We start from the raw sequence: 20,520 nt of genomic DNA, 5'->3' as shown, positions 1-20,520 counted from the left end.
TCAGTCAGGAGGTCTACACCTTTTGAAGTTTCTTAGACACACCATCTCTGTGTTTGTCTTCATTCTATGAGAAAACATAAATGTCTTGAAATAGCTATAGTCATTTAAACAAACAAACTGGTGATACTGTCTCCAGAAACCCTCTCTGTCATAAGACATGATATGGCAAATAGATTTTCAAACCCCTGGCCTCAAACAATCCTTGCACCTTGGCTTCTCTAATACTGGGAGCACAGGTGTGAGCCACTGTGCCTGGCTTAGATTTTCATAGATCAGTTTACTTTTCACACTGGGGCACATGCTGGCAAAGCTGTATTACAGGGCCCCACCCACATTCATTAAACCATATTCACTCTCTGAACTTCCTTTCAATTACAGGGAAGCTCCTGCAGAAATTTAAACACAACATATTTTAAAATTCTGTATCTACAACACTTAGACGAACACTTAGCTTTTCTAAGTAGTCGACATATGTTAATTTCTCTCACTCATTCCTCATACACAGTTGTTCTTATTTGCATTTTTCAGATGGGTTGTCATACCATGTGATTTCTGTACCCATATTTAAAACCAAACATCTATCCAAACAAGTCTCAGTGCTCCTAAAATTCAGCCTACCAATCTCATTAGAAAAAGTGACAAGTTAATACACTTTTTCAGATACAGCTCAGAAATATGGCTGAAATTAGTTGAAATTATGTAATTATTAAACATAGCTAAGTTTTATATTAGATTTAATTTAGAGGTTAATAAAAGCCATTTATAACATTTATACTTCAAAAATTTGTGATAGTTAAATTACATATATATTGATAATTCAAACTGTAAGAAAATTTGTAAAATGCTAGAATTTGTTTTTAATTGAGTGTAAAAATTCTATCTTTTAGTGCCTATGAAACCTTAAAAAAAGTTTCTAGGGAGGTTTTACATTTTCCCTGAAGATATGATCCTTTTTAAAAAGTAATTCAAAGCCGGGCACGGTGGCTCAAGCCTGTAATCCCAGCACTTTGGGAGGCTGAGGTGGGTGGATCACAAGGTCGAGAGATCAAGACCATCCTGGTCAACATGGTGAAACCCCGTCTCTACTAAAGATACAAAAAATTAGCTGGGCGTGGTGGCACGTGCCTGTAATCCCAGCTACTCAGGAGGCTGAGGCAGGAGAATTGCTTGAACCCAGGAGGCGGAGGTTGCGGTGAGCCGAGATCGCGCCATTGCACTCCAGCCTGGGTAACAAGAGCAAAACTCCGTCTCAAAAAAAAAAAAAAAGTAATTCAAATCTTGCTAAGAGTACTGACCCCAAATTGTATTTAAGATCTTTTTAGCAATAACCTTGTAAACTTGTCATTTCAAATATCAGAAAGTTGGGCATAAATTTATTTTGGGTTTACCAAGTCATATGCAAAGCCCATTTTACAAGTAATCACTATCCAGCATCAAATTGTTTTGCAGATTAGAAAGCACAGTTAGAGTGTATAACAACCTAGCTGTACACGAATTCATAATTACATTGCACCAGTGGAGTATAAATTTCTCATCTGCAATTCACAAGCCTTTATAAAAGTCTTACAATATATAATACACAACTGCATTTATGTGCACTGACCATGATAAAGACATCTGATGTGTGAAACATTTTACATATTCTTCTAAAGTGGCTGCATTTGTAATGTGCCAGAAAAGAATTTATTGCATAATTCAAAAATGCTACTTAGCCATGATGGTTCTTCTTATATAGTTCTCCTTTAATATTAGAAATACACTTTCTACTTTATTATTAATAATTTAATGTGTTTTTCTACCTTCAAAGCATGTTTCATTTACATTAATTTGTTTCATACTTACAACAAGCCATTGATATAAATAGTATTACTCTTTATGTTTATATGCATAGAAATTAAGGCAGGCCCAAAGAATTTGCCTTGCCAAAGGTGACAAAACCAGCAAGAAATAAAGTTGCAACTGGAACCTAAGTCCTTAGACTCAAATTCCAACCTCATGTACACCAGACCACATGGCCTCAGTTAATTCAATTAATTATGCCACAGTCTTAGATCTCTCAAAAGCTGAAGAAAAAGCTATTTAGCGCTCTTTCCCAACTCACCCCAATATCTGCATTACAACTGCGTTCTATTATAATCTTTTGAATAAGGATGCAAAGGTAGTTTCCTGTAATGTCTTCCATTACATATAATATAATCTACTTTCTCAGTGAAACATTTTCCTACTAAATATTTTCTACTGAACTAAAACAATATTTAAATATATAGCACCTGGATTTAAGTATACATAAAATGTCTCAGCATTCCTATATATAAAACCATGCTAATTTTCCTATATGAAGTACTTAACTAGAGAGTTTGAGCATAGCTATCCTTTGTCATTATGCCATTTAATACTGTCTTGTGTCCAGGAAATTGTTTCCAGACCATATTTTAGTAAACAATGGTGATTCAATCGAAATAATATCTCTATTTCTAATATACAAACACACTAAATCAATCCAAAGAAATGTTAAGAGTAATGGATTTTACGGTTCTAATCCCATTCTTACAGCTTTTAAACCTCATTAAGAAGTCATAAAAGCTTTTTCAAAACACATGAATTCACTTGACAACTTCACTCCAAAGTCTCTAAGACTGTAACATCAACATTCGAGTTAGGCATCTTTACTTTGCAGTAGTCCTTATTTTACTTTGAAAGAATTTCCAAAATAGCAAGTGAAAAAATAAACAAATGATGATCAGATGGTATTTAGAGTCATTATATACCGAGAAGTAGATGCTACTTCAAACATCTGTCTTTGACCCCAGGCAGGGATTATCGTGGAACAATTGCAAACAGTGGTTCTGCACACTACTCTCATTGAAAATTGATTTAAAAATCACGTTATATCCCTTCAAAATGTTTAGCGCTACTTCCCATCAAGATGTTTCTTGGACTAACAAATCTAACTGAAATTTAAATTTACCTTTTGTTGAGTTCTTTCTCTAGGAAACAATGCAACAGTATCTCTGATTAATTTGCTCCATTTGTTTATACTAAGTAACTCTTTTAACAACTCTTGAGATTTAATGACAAGCATTAAACATTTTTCAAGTACTTAAATGATCACCAGCAATAACACATGATACACCAGTTTCCTTATGTCCCTTTCCAGTTCTTTCAGCTCTTGTCAGTACAGTGATTTTCAAGTAACAAACACACTTTAGTAAGATTTTTCTCTAGTGGTTCTCTAGTATTAATGTACATAAAAATCACCAAGAGCTTATTAAAACATGAAGTGATGAGTCCACCCCTCAGAGCTGCTGATTTGTAAGGTAGGCAGTAGGTCTCAAGAACTGCGTAGCTAACAAGTTTCTAGTTCAGGCTGATGCTGTGGATCCAAGGACCACTTTTCTAGAATCACAAATCTGAGACAGTGATTCTCAATCTCAGCTTCACCTTAAAACCTCTTGGGGCACTTTTAAAAGAAACCTAAACCCAGGCCCTACTCCCACAGAGCAAGTTAATTGGTCTAGGAGGGTCCAGAAATTGTTTTCCCCCTCAAACCTCCCCAGGAGGAGAAAGCTGACAGGATACATTGGCAATAAAGTGTCTCAGAAAAGTGCCTATCTTTTAAGTCTTCTTGAAAGTTGCACTAGACATCTAGGATGCTCTCTCCCCTCTGCAGACTACAAAGTAACAGTTACCATCACCACAAGAAGGCTTTAGAGACTCAGGAATGTGAGGCAGTAGGACAGTGAGTCACTGAGCTATGGAGACATGCAGGATGGATTGCAGGAGGAGGGATTAGAAGCAAAGGGAACAGCTGAAAAGGCTAGTTCAATCATGTGGGTGAGAAATAATAAGGGCAAAATTTACAATATGTTAAAAAGAAAGCAAAGAATAAAATAGTCAAAGAAATTAAAATTCATTACCACCTAGCTCCACAGAGAGGTAGGAGTCAAATGGATTCAGATTTTGACCCTATGATATTATAGTATCTTACACAGTTTCGATTATTAGCACAATATAGAGTTATATAATAATTAAATGTACAAAAATGAAAAAGGCAGCAAAAAAAAAAAATCCCCCAACCATTCAAACTTTTAGGGTGTATTCAGGATGATAAGAGCCTATCCTAGGGAGAGGCAAGAACTCAGCAGCAATAGAGATGGAAGGGTTTTTGCTAACTGTTCTGCAAATTCCAAGCCTTAATGGCTTAAGAAAAGGTTTTCTTTCTTGAGATTCTGTGGGAGGTTCTTTTACTTCATAGCGTTGGCTGGCACACCTTCCAGATGGTTGGAAGGTACAAAATGTCCTCCTTCCTCAAGCTGGTAGTTGGTGCTAACTGCTGGCTGGTAATTCCTTAATGTGAGACTCCATGTGGCTCTTTGAGTGTCCTCACACAGCATAGTGGGTGGGTTCTAAGATGATACATGCCAAGCACAAAAGTAAAAGCCGCAGCTCTTCTAAGGCATAGGCTTGAAGTTACACAGTGACACATCCACCAAAATCTATTGGCCAAAAGAGTCAAAGCCTAGTCTAGATTCAAGGGGAAGGGAAGTGGATTCCACCTTTCAATGGGAGGAGTTGCAAAGAGTCCGCAGCCATGCTTAATCCACCAGAGTCTACTCTCTAGCCACAAATAATTTACATTCCTCTTATATGCAAAGCACATTAACCCTCTCCAAAATACTTCATCCCACTGTGGCATCAAATTCAGGCTTGAAGTCCAGGATCTTGTCATCTAAATCAGTTTCAGGATGCTGTGGGACAAGGCCCTTGAAATTATTAGAAGTCCTGCCATCTAGCTGAGAGGTTCTATGAGGCACTGCCTTAAATCTTTTTGAACTTTTAATAAAGGGTCTTACAGCTATGCCTTTGCTTTTATTTTCACCTTGAGAGCAAGTTTTAGTGGGAGTAATGTTCTGAATCTGATCTTTGGACCTGAGGCCATTTCTTTCTTTGAGTACTTTTGCTGGATAGAGGAGCTGGGGATGAGAATAGATTTACCATCTGAGAAAATTCAGGATTGAAAATATCTCCTCTAAAGCTTACTTAAAATCAAAATAGCTTCTTTAATTGGTCTCTTTCTTGAAATACTTTGATCATAGTATCAAAAAGAAAAAAAGGAGTTAAAAAAGAAGTTAAAGGAATCACTTGGAGCTTCTGATATTTTGCTGGAAAATCTCCTAAGCTAAATCCACAAGTTCATTAGGTTCATTTTCTATATTCCATGTTACTGTAGGTGATGGTCTTGCTGACTTTTTTCTCAATATAAAACAAGGGTACCATTTTACATGCTGCAATAGCAATAGTATTCTAACTGCCCTTCATGCTTTCACTGACACCTGGTCTCAAAGCCAAAATGCCAGATTTTTTGTTAAGGTAGCATCTTACTTCTAGGTACAAATTTTTGTTTTGGCTCTTTATTCTGTGTAACGAGTCACATCAAAACTTAGTGGCTAAAGTAACAATTCATAATTTCTCATGATTCTATGGGATGATATGGCAGTTCACATGGTATCGGCTGGAATGCTGGAATATTCAGAAGGTCCAAAGTACCTCAATCACAACACTCGTGCTTCTTCTACTGGTTGCTGGCTGCGAGCCCAGCTTGGGCTGTTGACCAGGAGCCTTGCCAGACCTCTATATGGCTAATCTGGCTTTCTGACAGCGAAGAGACTAAGATCTTAGAAGGAATGTTTCAAGCACACAAAAGCAGAAGCTACAAGTCTCTTACGGCCCAGCCTTGAAAATTACTCCCTACCATTTCTGGCACATTCTATTGATTAAAAAACCTACCACAGGCAACCAGATTCAAAGGGTGGGGAAATCAACTCCACCTCTTGATGGGCAGAGTTGCTAAGCCTTAGCAGCCATCTTTAGCCCACTGTAGGAAGTCATGAGGATTTAAGCGGTGGTCAGTGCCACAGAAATGAATTCTTAGAAAGAATTTAGTGAGTGAAAGACAGAATTACTCTCCCCTCTATAAAATAGATAAGGAAGAATGAAAATTGATAGGGAAGCAGGGTCAGTGAGGTAAAGGAGAAGCAAAGTATTTTCTAGAACACAGAAATCAGAATTCAAGGAAAGAAGCTGACATTGTCCTAAAATAATACAGAGAAAACAAAGGAGAAGAGAGATGCATAACTGCCATTCCAGAGCTTCTGACCAAAGCTGTAGTGAGATAGTGGGTCTGGGAAACAATTACAAATACTCTAAACATTAAGAGAATTACCTTAGTCATCTGAAGCCCTTGAAGAAAGTTACTGAATAAATGAAATAAATAATTACAAATAGCAAGTAATAGATTAAATTAAGCGACTGAGTTAAAACCATGGGAAAAATTATAGAAATCCTAATGAAATCTGAGTTGTTCTAAACTTTTAAGGAATAATGCTTCACTTTTACTTATTTCTGGCAGTTAAAGAATATGTCATATATTTAATGTAGATATTTTTCTTTTTAGGAAAAGATCTCTCAATTTTTTGATGTTTTTAGTAAGCTACCATATTTTCTAAAATCTATTTAAAATAAAAGAAGTTACAGCCATATTCTTGTAATATTAATAGAAGCATAAGCCACCAGTGGCTGGATAATTCTTACAGAGAAGGTATAAACAGAAGGCAAGCTCAAATCCTTCTCCATCACCTTTTGTTGTTTATAAGAATATTTTCCGGTCGGGCGCAGTGGCTCAAGCCTGTAATCCTAGCACTTTGGGAGGCCGAGGCAGGTGGATCATGAGGTCAAGAGATCGAGACCATCCTGGTCAACAAGGTGAAACCCCGTCTCTACAAAAAATTAGCTGGGCATGGTGGCTCGTGCCTGTAATCCCAGCTACTCAGGAGGCTGAGGCAGGAGAATTGCCTGAACCCAGGAGGCGGAGGTTGCGGTGAGCCGAGATTGCGCCATTGCACTCCAGCCTGGGTAACGAGCGAAACTCCGTCTCAAAAAAAAAAAAAGAATATTTTCCTACCGGGCGCAGTGGCTCAAGCCTGTAACCCCAGCACTTTAGGAGGCTGAGGCAGGTGGATCACGGGGTCAAGAGATCCAGACCATCCTGGTCAACATGGTGAAACCCCGTCTCTACTAAAAATACAAAAAAATTAGCTGGGCATGGTGGCGTGTGCCTGTAATCTCAGCTACTCAGGAGGCTGAGGCAGGAGAATTGCCTGAACCCAGGAGGCGGAGGTTGTGATGAGCCAAGATCACGCCATTGCACTCCAGCCTGGGTAACAAGAGTGAAACTTCATCTCAAAAAAAAAAAAAAAAAAAAAAAAAGAATATTTTCCTGATCACTCCCAACCCTACAGTAAGCAAGCCATAATATACAGAACAAAACTAGTCCTTATGCAGTCTCTTGTGAATCACACTCGCTCCTTTCAAATGATAGGAAGACAGCAGACACCAAGCGGAGGAAAGAATCTCAAAATTGGAAGATGGCCTTTCTGAATGAACAAAGCCTCCAAGAAATATGGGATTATATAAAAGACTCAATTTATGGCTGATTGGTTTACCTGAAAGAGACGGGGGGAAATGGTACCAACCTGGAAAACATTTCAGGGTATCATCCATGAAAACTTCCCTAAGGTAGCTAGAGAGGTCAACATTCAAATTCAGGAAGTGCAGGGATCCCCAGTAAGATACTTCACTAGAAGATCATCCCAAGACACATAATCAACGGATTCTCTAAGGTTGAAATGAAAGACTTCAAACTATACTACTGGGCTACAGTAACCAAAAATAGCATGGTACTGGTACAAAATGGACACAAAGACCAATGGCACAGAATAGAGAACCCAGAAATAAGACCGCATACCTACAACCATCTGATCTTCAACAAGACAAAAATAAGCAATGGGGAAAGGATTCCCTATGTGATCAGTGGTGCTGGGATAACTGGCTAGCCATATATAGATGATTAAAACTTCTTCCTTACACCATATACATAAAAGGACCCCTTCCTTACACCATGTACAAAAACTTAATTCAAGGTGGATTAAAGACTTAAACATAAAAACTCAAATTATAAAAGCTCTGGAAGACAACCTAGGCAATACCATCCAGGACAATAAGCAGGGGCAAAGATTTTATAATAAAGATGCCAAAAGCAATTGGAACAAAAGCAAAAATTGACAAGTGGATCTAATTAAATTAAAGAGCTTCTGCACATCAAAAGAAGCATCAACAGAGTAAACAGCTATAGAATGGGAAAAAAATTTTGCAAATTATGCATCCAACAAAGGTCTAATAAGGAACTTAAACAAATTTAAAAACAACCCCATCAAAAAGTGGGCAAAGGACATGAACAGACATTACTCAAAAGAAGACACACACACGGCCAAGAAGCATATGAAAAAATGATCAGCATCACTGATCATTAGAGAAATGCAAATCAAAACCACAAGGAGACAGCATCTCACATCAGCCAGAAAGGCTATTATTAAAAAGTCAAAAAACAGATGCTGGTGAGGTTGTGGAGAAAAATGCATGCTTATACAATGTTGATGAGTGTAAATTAGTTCAACCATTGTGGAAGACGATGTGGCAACTTCTCAAAGACCTGAAGACAGAAATACCATTCAACCCAGCCATCCCATTACTGGGCACATACCCAAAGGAATATAAATCATTCTATTATAAAGCCACATGTGTGTGTATATTCACTGCAGCACTCTTCACGATAGCAAAGACATGGAATCAACCTAAATGTCCATCAATGATAGACCGGATAAAGAAAATGTGGTACATATACACCATGGAATACTATGCAGCTATAAAAAAAAGAATGATATGATATCCTTCGAAGGGACAGGGATGGAGCTGAAGGCCATTATCCTCAGCAAACTAAGGCAGGAACAGAAAACCAAATGTTCTGTAAGCGACGTGTTCTTATTTATAAGTAGGAGCTAAATGATGAGAACACATAGACACATAGAGGGGAAAAACACATACTGGGGCCTATCAAAGGGTGGAGGGTAGGAGAAGAAAGAGGACCAGGGAAAATAACTAATGGGTACTCAGCTTAATACCTGGGTGATAAAATAATATGTACCACAAACACCCATGACACAAGTTTACTTATGTAACAAACTTGCACATGTACCCTTGAACTTCATATAAAAGTTAAAAAAAAAAAAAAGAATAGAAAATGTGTTACATATACACCATGGAATACTTCAGCTATAAAAAAGAATAAAATCATGTCCTTCGCAGCAACATGGATGATGCTGGAGGCCATTATCCTATGTGAACTAAAGCAGAAACAGGAAACTAAATACATTTTTTCACTTATAAGTGAGAGCTAAGCATTGGATACGCAAAGATATAAAGATGGGAACAACAGACACTGGGGACTCCAAAAGGAGAAAGGAAGGTGGGGAGGCAAGGGCTGAAAGTTTTCCTGTTGTATACTATGCTCGCTGCCTGGGTGATGGGATCATTCTTACTCCCAACCTCAGTGCCATGCAATAATATACCCTTGTAACAAACGTGATCATGTATCCCCGAATCTAAAATAAAAGTCGAAATTATAAAATTTTAAAAAGTTTATAGTTAATCAGTCAGAATGGAAACATGAATATACCTAAGACGTCAAAGGATCTTCACCTTCATCTGTAAAAAAGGGTGTTTAGAATGTAGTAGGTGACAGACCCCCTGTCCTCACCACTGATTCACCTAGACTGTATGTTCAGAGCTGGGTGACACTTTCAAGCTGTATTCAGAACATTAGAGAGTTGTACTATTTAATACAGTGTACAAATTCTTCATTCATGTGTCAAAGCTAAAAGCAATGCTATAAGCTAACTTAGATTAATCTTCTACAATTACAAAAGAAGAATGATGTTTGCAGGAAGCAACAGAATATAGGGCTTGTTTATTTCTGACGTACCTACTCAAAGAAAGTAGGGCCATCTTTTACTTAATAGAAATAAGGCAAACCAAATCTATGCATTAAAAATCCTACCTTAAACAAAAATCAGGAAAATACAGACATGGACTCTAAGTCTACCATGGACATTTATTATATTCCTTAGATTTTACTGTTAAAAAATGACAAATACCATATACAAATATACCTTCCTATATACAAAATCCACAAAAGGTAGGAAGGTGGCATTTTACTAAAAGGTATACAGATCTAATTTTCTGTTTATCAAGTGGTTTAAAAACCTCAGAAGGATTTTACTGAAAACATCTGTAAGAACAGTAATTTCTTTTACATACTAAGTATTCAGTATTTATTTGCCCCAAGCTACCAACTTAATTGTAATTATTTTTACCATGTGTTTACAATTCAGGATGTTACTTACCCTATGAATGCTGGTCAACTGAAACCTCTGCAATTAGTCTCAATTTGAAAAATTCCTAAGGAGATATCAGAAGCATATTGTTATATTTCATGTATCACAAGACTGCAAGATAATTTATTCACTGATACGGTTCTAAAATTTCCAACACATATAATACTTTTATGAAATACACAAAAGATAACTTATTTAAAAAGAAAGCATTAAAGATACCAACTTCTGACTTCTCACAGAACTGGTTAACTATTACCCTGGGAGAGAAACAAATCACTTTCACAAACTACACATTTTACTTCATCACAACCGTGGCTTACAAGGCACAAAATATAAACACTGAATTTTTGATGGAGCATAAGATAGCATTATATATGAGTAACACTGATATAAGAGAAATATAAGCGAGAAAAACAAATTGAAAGCATTCTTCTTAAACGGGAAACATGGTGAAAGTCTTAACATTTGGGATACTTTCCTTTGTCCAGTTTTAATTTTTGCTGACCTACCAGTTTTATACAATTATGCCATTGTAAAATTCAATGGCACAATATTGAGATCTGTTTTTGCCTCTTATACATCACAGGCTTTTTTGATATTGTTATGAAGTTTCTTTAAGTATCATTTTTGACGGAAGCATATAGTTCACACATGGGTATGTCCTAGTTTACAAAATCATTCCCCTACTAAATTTTCAATTTTCCTTTTTTTATTACTAATAATGTAAACATCTCTGTACTCTTCATATGATTTTTTTTTTTTTGCATGTACTTTCAAAATGAAGGTATTAGGTCAAAAGAGCATAAACACTTTAAGGCCTCTGATATACAGCATCAAATTATTTCTCAGAAAGGTTATATCAACTTTCTTTCCTGTCAACAATATATAAGTAACACCTCACTGGATTTAGAAATCATCATAAAAAATATTTACTAATTCCATACGTGAATCTTGGTGTTGCTTTATTTGGCATTTCTTTGAGTTGGATTGAACATTTCTCAGCATACTTACTAATGCATATCATTCCTCTCTCCTATTTAACATTTACCTAAACCAAATGAATATTTTGCTGAGAAGATATAAATGTAGAATTCAATGACGGCTCTCTCACAATGACAATTTGTTATCTCAGGGTGAAGCCACTGCTGTCAAATAAAATAAATAAAAAAATGTAGTTCAGTTTCTTTATTCAGGATAAAACCAAATCATTCAAACTCATTTCAGAAACTATAGCTAAAGTTAAGTTTCTTCCTTCTCGGCAGAACACAAAAGTACCAAGTTGGAAGAATGAAATGTGAAATACTAAATGGCAGCGCTTCTTAGAATAGCATAAATAGTCCATATTAGGCAGGATAAAAAGAGGACAAAGACTGTTACAGCAATTCCGACCAGCCCAGCTGCTGAGGCAGGCGGCCTGCGTCAGTGTGTCCTCCAGCTTGCTATGCTAATGAGTGTTACACAACTAGCTGATCTACCCCCTCAAAAACATTCTCTCTCCAGAGAAAGGACACAAGACCCGAGTATTTTAACTTAAAAAGTCAATTCCAAGATAACCTAAAAATAAAAGAGTATTCTGGAAGATTTGGAGGTAAGTATAACACTGAGAATTCTCTCAAATAAGAACTTCCTCCTGAAAGGAAGCCTCCCAATGAAGGACATATTAAGGAATGGCTCCCAAGTGACTGGGGATTAAGGAACCATACAGCAGCAATCAGCTTTCTGATAGAAAAACAAAAGGCCCCAGAGGATCTTACTCTTGACGTTCTTGTCTCCTGGTCAGGAGAGATGACGGATTTGATAAAACAAACTTTTATTTTTATTTTTATTTTTTGGTAGTACAGCAAAGAACTACTATACAATTGTGGAATTAGAGCATGATTTTCCATTTGGGCATATTTAGCTTGTAGGGATAGTTAAATCTTAGGAAAGATCTAGCAAAATGTCAAGAATCTCTGGTCAAAGGGCCTGAATTGGGTTAAAGGTATAGTCTCACTGGGATGTCGTTCAGCAGGTATGGCAGCAATCACTGCAGTATCATGCTCATTCACCCTGACTTGGGCAACTGTTTAAGTTTAAGGCTTTAGCCTATGTAAAATTAAAGCCTCCCATTTCATTAGTTTGAAAAGTTCGAAATCATAAATGACAGATAGATTTAAAAGAAGAACATGCCACTGCATCATCTGTCCCATTCTGGATGAAGTGGAATCACTTCTATGAGCCATCCAGACCAGCACAGGCTGAATTTGCTGCTCCTTCATCTGTCTTCCAGGAAGCCATTTACTAATATTTCTTTTACATTGTTTATTAATATATGTGAAGCTATTGCCTCCAATTCTTTGAGGGCTGGGGCAGTATCTCATTTATTGGTATCCCAGGGATCTATCCCAATGTCTCTTTCATGGGCTACATTAAGGTCCTAGATATTACAGCAGCTACCCTGTATGGATTCATCAATGGGATATTTAAAATCTGGAATCTCTGGAAACTTAAGTAGATTAAACAAAAATAGTACCTACTGAACCTTTCTCAAGGACGGCATTACATGTGGTTGGAAGAAAATATCACAAGTCTATTTCCTTCGGGTCAGAAACTAGAGGAGGACGCAGAGGGCTCTTTTGCAACTCTTTTTCCATATAGTGCTTTGCTACTCTGCTTAAAAACATTGTGAATAAATAATTAATGGATAACAGTGTGAAGTGGCATCAAATCCTTAGCCTGAGCCCACTCCTCTTGGGTCAGTCTTGTCTGTCTCTGCACCAAAAATATTTAGCAAATCACTGTTGAATAAATGAAGGCTAGCAGATCAGGTTTCACCACCCATTTAGGAACCAAGGGTACAAAGAAGGCCTAGCTCTCAGAAAGATATATGAACACCACTGGTGCACACACACAGTGGGTGTGGAAGGGTGGCAAAGCAAATGACAGGGACAGAGCCTCAGGCATTTCCATGGCAAAGGCAGAAATTCAGAAGCAGAGGCCAAGTCTTCATCCCTCAGGGAGAAAGGAGAAAAATTTGTATTTGCCAACTTACTCACCAAATGGGACATTTCACAAATCTGAATGGAGAACTGCTGTCAAATTCAGCATGAGTGGCTGCATTATAATGACCGAGAGTCATTCTGAATCAGTGCTGGATCACTGGATAAATGCCACAGCATTCCAAAATGACCTTAATATCTTATCAAATTGTGATTTCACAATTACTCCCTTTTTCACAAGTTAACTTTAGTAAAATGCAACAAGAACAATACTGGGACCAATGGAATTATCAAGGTATCACCCAAACAAGGATGCTGCACATCACATCATTCTGTGCCCACTTGTCCTGAACTCTGGCAAGGACCTTTCTAGGCTCCTGAGAGCCTACCACATTATTAGGTGTTTCATAAATGTAATAATTCCACAATGTTGTGAGCTATGATTGAGCTGACAAAATATTGCATGTCCTTAGCTTTAGTCTCATAAAACCAATAACTTCTGATAATGATCACTGTACATCTGCTACAACATACTCTTAACTCAAAGACAAAATCAAATTATCATGCATTGCAAATCAGCCTAGTGCTGAAGCTAATTTCTGACCACAAAATACAAAGGTTTAATGTTCAGTGTTAAGTGACTACTAAACACAAAAGATGTTTAAAACAAACACTGCCACCCTACTTGTGGCCCTAAACAAGTAGTTAGTCTTTCATGCTTCTTTAGCATTTAGGGAATACTGATGGTTCTATCATGCTTCCATTACACTGTATCACAAATATCTGGTTTGATGCCTTCCTGCCTCAGCATTTGAGCTCTTAGAAGAGTCTGGTGTACAGGACAAAACCTGACACTAACAGTCTCAGTAATTATCTGTTGAATGGAAAGGGGTGGTAGAGATAGAGGAAGGCTAACATTTACTGTGTACCTGGTGAAGCAGGTATTATTAACTAACTCTAAATGTAAGAAAGTTGAGGTTCAGAAAAACAAACTTGCTCAAGCTCATAAGCAGACCCAGCATTCACAACAGAGCTAAGAGCCATCTGCTACACAGCCTCTCCAAGGAGCTATATAAAAAGGAGTTTTATATAGAATGTGACAGCTCTCTCCTTTTCTCAAAGCTACAATCTATCTTTTAGAAAAACTAAAAGAGACAATTTAAAAATGAGATCTATTTTGTTTTCCTAGCTCATTGCTCAGTATTCCATCTAGTGAAACAGAATCAACAAGTGCTTCCTCCATCCTGCCTGCCTATTAAATAAAGTTGACATGATAGATAGCCAGAGCAAGGGTACATCCTGCTTGCACAGCCTCTTATGAAGAAACATTTACCAACAATTTAATAACAAGATGAATAATCTAAGTTCAATCTGCATTTAAATGATAATGTTTTACATGGCTTTCCTTCCAGACATACCTATTAAAATGTGGTTAAAATAAATCAGAACCATATTACCCGTATATGACCTTCTTTTTGAATGACTTAAAAAAGGAGTATCACGTGTTTTCAACGTATTACTTTGTTAGGCCGAATTGTTACCCTAAAACTGATGAAAATGTGAGAGACTTGGAATGAAAGGTAGCAGAATGGTTAAGATTGAGTTGTAACTTTGTCATTTACCATCTGCTTGATCTTAGATAAGCTAAGCCCCACTTTTCTCATCTGTAAAATAGGGATAATAACCTTAATAATGGTTTCTACCTAATGGAGTTAAGAATTAAATGAAGGAACTACAAATCACATGCTTAGCACAGCAGCAGGTACAAAGTAAGCACTAAACATGGTAATTTATTAACAGAGTAGTAGCTTTGTCTAAAATCAGTCCTTTAAAGGTTGCCTTTAAAGTATGAGCCTATAAACAAATACCAGATTTGATATTAGGAGGTTTGGTTTTAAACCAAAGTTAGTGATTTCCATGCCAGTTCTTACCATGTATCACATGACTTGTTATTAGAAAGTGTAGTGCAGGCGTCCCCAGACTTTTTACACAGGGGGCCAGTTCACTGTCCCTCAGACCGTTGGAGGGCCGCCACATACTGTGCTCCTCTCACTGACCACCAATGAAAGAGGTGCCCCTTCCTGAAGTGCGGCGGGGGGCCGGATAAATGGCCTCAGGGGGCCGCATGCGGCCGGCGGGCCATAGTTTGGGGACTCCTGGTGTAGTGAAACAGAAATGTAACTTTCCTTAATCATTTACTATATGGTCCATAGGGAAGGCAAAGTGTTGTGAAGCCAAAATAATATACCTTGATGCAACATTTTAAAAAAGTTAACCTGTGCAGGTAACTTCTACTTTTTGGTGCAATGTCCTATCATCCCAGTCAAGATTTATGATGTAGACTGGTCTGATATGACTGTCATCCAAGCAGAGGGTCATGACTTAAAATCTATACTCATAGTGGTACAACAATATAAATGAACTTAATGCCACAGAATTAAAAAGTTAAAATACTTAAAAAAGTAAAAAGTACTTAAAATAGTTTAAAAAGTAAATTTTGTTACACACATATATATATATAACCACAAAAAAACTATACTCATGTAAAACAGAAAAATTGTTCTTACTGCTTTAAAATGAACATAAATGGAGTATACAAATTAAATATACTGCTGGTCTCAATATACTAGAAAACATACCAACACAAAAAATATAATTTTAATGTGTCAAATTTGCTTTGTTCATAATTCATGTTACTATAATAAATACTAAATATTTAAGTATCAATTTTGCTTCTTACCTTGAATTCCTCCATCCTGCCTGCCTGTTAAATACTTAAGGTTGAAAAGATAGCTAGAACAAGGGCACATCCTGCCCTGGGTGGGAGAGTATCCTGATTTGGGTGGGAGAATATGATCCCTCAGATTGTCTAGAAAAGGTTTAGCTCGTCTTTATTAAATAGCAATATGGCCAGAGCCATGCCTGTAATCCCAGCATTTTGGGAGGTCAAGATGGGAAGATACTTGAGCCCAAAAGTTTGAGACCAGCCAGGGCAACAAGGTGAGATCCTATCTCTACAATAAATTTAAAAATTAGCTGGGCATGGTGGTACCCACCTGTCCTCCCAGCTAAAGGAGGATGAGGCAGGAGGATTGTTTGAGTCCAGGAGGCTAAGGCTGCAGTAAGCCATGACTGCACACCACTGAGCTCCAACCTGGGTGACAAAGTAAGACCAAATCTCTGGAAAAAAAAAAAAAAAAAAAAAGGATAAACAGCAAAATATGAAGTTAAGAAATCTTAAAAATCTGGTGACTATTAAGGCAAGTGAATATGAGATCTTTTTTCCTAAAATAATAATTGAAGCAGCCACGTGTTTACAAAATTCACTAATAATTTAATGGATATGCAAAGTATTTGATCCTCTTGTTGATCTTTTATTAAGAGGTCAATCCACCAGAAGGCATCAAGAACAGGAATAATAGGGTAGGTGAGGGCGGGGAGGAAAGGGAAGGATAAGAAGGTGGGAGGATGGGTGGGTGGTAATGCAGAAGGGGTGTGTGTGTGTGTGTGTGTGTGTGTGTGTGTGTGTGTATGTGGTGGGAAGTGGTTATAAGAGCAATAGCAATCCTTGGCCTTAGTGATAGCAGACACTTACTGGGTGCCTATATGAAATAAATAGATCAATCCATCCGTCCGTCTGTCCATCCATCCATCCAAGCATCCCTAAGACTTCCATAATAAACTCATTTTTGCATGATTGCCTTGTTATTTGTTATTTTCATAGTCTCTGGATATGTGAGGTTGAACTGTTCACCTAAAGTATGAGTGAATAAAGGTATATTAAATGAGACAAACATATTAAAAGATAGATTAAATGAAATAGATATATTTAAAGCCATATCAAATGAGTTAATAACAGAGAAATAGCTGCTCTGCCTCTCTGTAGAACTACATTGGTGGATGAGGGTAATGTAGTAATGTGATTAGATGTTCAAATAAAGGAAAGTAACCATAACTGAGATACAGGGAAGAATCAGCACTATGAGGCAGCATGACCTGATCAAATGAATACTCAACTAGGTGTTAGAAAACCCAAGTTCTATTCCTCTGTTTACATCTAACTGACAGCATAATGTTGGCCCTGTCACCACAATTAACCTAACTTTCCTCACACATGTAATGTTAGAGACAACAAATAATTGATAGAGTCTCTACTACTTCCAGTTTCCTACAATGCTTTGAGCTTATTAACTGTGGCTGGAGCTAGAGGATATGCAGTCTGAAAGACCCCTCTGGAGTGGTGAGGATTGAGAAGAGGTTTAAAAGTTACAACCAGGACAAGCAATAGTGTATGTTTTCTTTGAAAGAGAGGACACTGGTCTACAATTGTCAACTCATAAACTGGCCTCACTGAAAGAGAGAGTAAAAATTGGTTATAGCAAGGAAAGGTCATCAAGCCAAGCACATAAAAGAATTACTAATTTTTGGCTGGGCACGGTGGCTCACGCCTGTAATCCCAGCACTTTGGGAGGCTGAGGTGGGCAGATCACAAGGTCAAGAAATCGAGACCATCCTGGCCATGTGAAACCAGGTCTCTACTCAAAATACAAAAAATAGCCGGGCATGGTGGCACGTGCCTGTGGTCCCAGCTACTCGGGAGGCTGAGGCGGAAGAATCACTTGAACCCAGGAAGTGAAGGTTGCAGTGAGCCAAGATTGCGGCCACTGCACTCTAGCCTGGTGACAGAGCAAGACTCCATCTCAAAAAAACAAAACAAAACAAAACAAAACCAAAAACTAATTTTTAACATTGATTTATGTTTATAAATAAATAGGGCTACAGGATGCTTCATCATGCTGCTTGCTATGGGCACTCACTCTGCCTCACATATATGCAAAAATGTGTGTGTATGTAATGTGTGTGCGTGTATTTTTTTTTTTTTGAGATGGGGTCTCAGTCTGTAATTCAGCTGAGTGCAGTGATATAGTCATAGCTCAGTGCAACCCACCTTAGCCTCCTGAGTAGCTGGGACTACAGGCATGTTGCCACCAAACCAAGCTAATTTGTGTGTGTGTGTGTATGTGGAGACAGAGTCTCACAGTGTTGCCTAGGCTGGTCTCAAACTCCTAGACACAAGTGACTGTCTCACCTCAGCCTCCCAAAGTGCTGGGATTACAGGCATGAGCCACTGCACCTGGCAGGAAGTACTCATTTTAACTCAAGCTAAAAAGGTATTACGACCATCGAAGGCTCCTAACACTAGCTTACCCCTTAAGCATTGGGGTTCAGTCTTGGCCCTGTACCTTCTCTATTCAAGCATATGCTCTGCTCAGGTGACATCCTGAGCATTATGCTTAAGGTTTCATCTACCACCTCTGTGTATATTATATATGGTGAGCTCAGCTCTTTAACCCCAAGTTGCAGAATCATCTCCCCAACATCTTCCTGGGTATACCAAGACGTGTGTAAGCAACTCAAACAGCATGTCCCAAACTGCATCTACCATTTCCTCTGGCACCTAGATACCATACCTGCTCTTCCTGGATCCCTGAATCTCAGGTTGATAGCAACATCAAGAGCTAAGGCATTGATTTCTATGGTTTGAATGTTTGTGTCCCCTTCAGAGTTCATGTTGAAGCTTAATCCTCAGTGCAACAATATTAAGAAATGGATCCTTTAGTAGGTGATTAGGCTATGAGGGCTCTGCCCCCAAGGATGGGATATAGTGCCTTATAAAAGGGTTTGAAGGGGTAGGTTCTCTCCTTCTATCCTTTTTGCTCTTCTACTCCTACAACATGTTCAAGGTCTAGAAACCAAATCTACAGTGCCTTGATCTTGGACTTTCCAACCTCCAGAATTGTGAAAAATATACTTAGGTTATTTATAAATTACCCAGTTTTTGGTATTTTGTTACACCATCACAAACAGACTAAGGCAGGCACCTAACCCATAAACTTTCTCTTCCTCTATTCCCTCAAATCCAATGGTCTCTTAAACTAGCCCCTTCTACAATCCTGCTACCACTGTCTTGGGTGGAGCCCATGTCATCTTTGGGCAGGAAGACTGAAGTCGCCTCCTATCTTTCCCTTCTTAGTCCCATTTCCATACTGTAGCCAGAGAGCTCTTTCTAAAATATGTCACCTCTTGACTTGTTGCTTTGTTATTATAAAGACAAAACAATGTCTCAGGGAGGGTTGGGGAGGCTTGGCAAACGGAAGGAATGATCTCCAGCTTCTCTTCCTTTCTGTTTTATTGGCTCTTGCTGTTTCCTTCCCAGCAGTGCTAAGTTTGACCCCTAAAAGCAAGGCAGATTGGATTATGAAGTGTGTGATCACAGTGATCACTGATCATTTGAGAACACAGCAAACAGGACAACAGAAGGATGCTTCACCCTGTGGCTCACTGTGGGCACTCACTCAGCCTCACAGTTAGCTGTGACCACCTCTCGCTGTATCATAGTACTGCCTTTCTCACGGATTCCAATCAGTTTGGAACCCTGCTGTGAGGGCAAGGGATTTTTTAAAGCCTCTGGTTTTATTTCTGTCTATACTTCACTAGTGTCTATGCTCACAGATACTGGGCATTTTTATAGAAGTTTTCTTGACTTACTGGTCAGCAGCAGTCACCGCTGAGAGAGTCAACCCTGCACTTGTTACAGCAGTCGCTCTACTTGCTGATCTGTTACTGTGTAAATGTTCTAGAGCTGTTTTAGTAAGTGCAAATGTCCTAATTTCAATATTCTCCAAGCTCTAGCAGGGGAACACATGACATGCTGCTGACTGAGTACAGTCTCATTTTGCTTCTCCACTCCTTGCACTAGTGAGAGTGAGGGGTAAGGGATGGTTTTCCATGGCAGCAGTATGGGAAATAAACACTGGACTGAGTCCCAGGCCTGCCTCCACCATCATCTGCATGGGCTTAAATCACCCACCCAATACAGGCTTCCATCTCCTCAGCTTTAAAATACGGACAATCATACTGGCTCAAGAATTGATGTTAGTGGTAAAATATGGTGGAAGACCTCTGAAATCATTACAGTAGCAAATAAATGCAAAACAAAACTCTTATAAAGAAAGCTAATTCTTTTACTGGCAAAGTGATTTAAAAAGAGGATGCTTTTGGCCTTGGAACAGTATCTTTGATTGAAACAAAACAACCCAGGAAGTGAGCTTTATTTATACCACTGTGGTTCCAAGGAAACAAAATAGCAAGCGTTGCAGACACTGACATTCCATCAATTTAGGTCCCTTTGTGAAGTCAAAAAGAGCTCTTCAAAAGCATTGAGGCCCAGGGGTCCAGAAGAACTATGTGGC

The 20,520-nt window shown here is 38.2% G+C and overlaps 1 protein-coding gene across 3 annotated transcripts in view; it reads right to left on the bottom strand.

Annotated features, from left to right (window-relative positions):
- LOC101029440 (leucine rich repeat containing 8 VRAC subunit B) overlaps positions 1 to 20,520 on the bottom strand; it is a 29,009-nt gene continuing 8,489 nt past the window's right edge. The window contains exons 1-3 of one of the 3 annotated variants that reach the window (XM_074381154.1): positions 16,863 to 16,897; positions 10,299 to 10,353; positions 1 to 64 (exon numbers count right to left, since the gene is read on the bottom strand). In XM_074381154.1, coding sequence (XP_074237255.1) covers positions 1 to 63 — 63 coding nt within the window. In that variant the 5' untranslated portion in view covers position 64; positions 10,299 to 10,353; positions 16,863 to 16,897. Of the gene's footprint in view, positions 65 to 10,298; positions 10,354 to 16,323; positions 16,356 to 16,862; positions 16,898 to 20,520 lie in introns of those variants that run through there. The other 2 variants (XM_074381153.1, XM_039474302.2) reach the window with 2 other exon arrangements.

Source organism: Saimiri boliviensis, chromosome 11 (genome assembly GCF_048565385.1).
Source record: "Saimiri boliviensis isolate mSaiBol1 chromosome 11, mSaiBol1.pri, whole genome shotgun sequence".
NCBI lineage: Eukaryota > Metazoa > Chordata > Mammalia > Primates > Cebidae > Saimiri > Saimiri boliviensis.
Note: the sequence above shows the minus strand (reverse complement) of the source record. Positions and strands in the feature narration are given on the sequence as shown.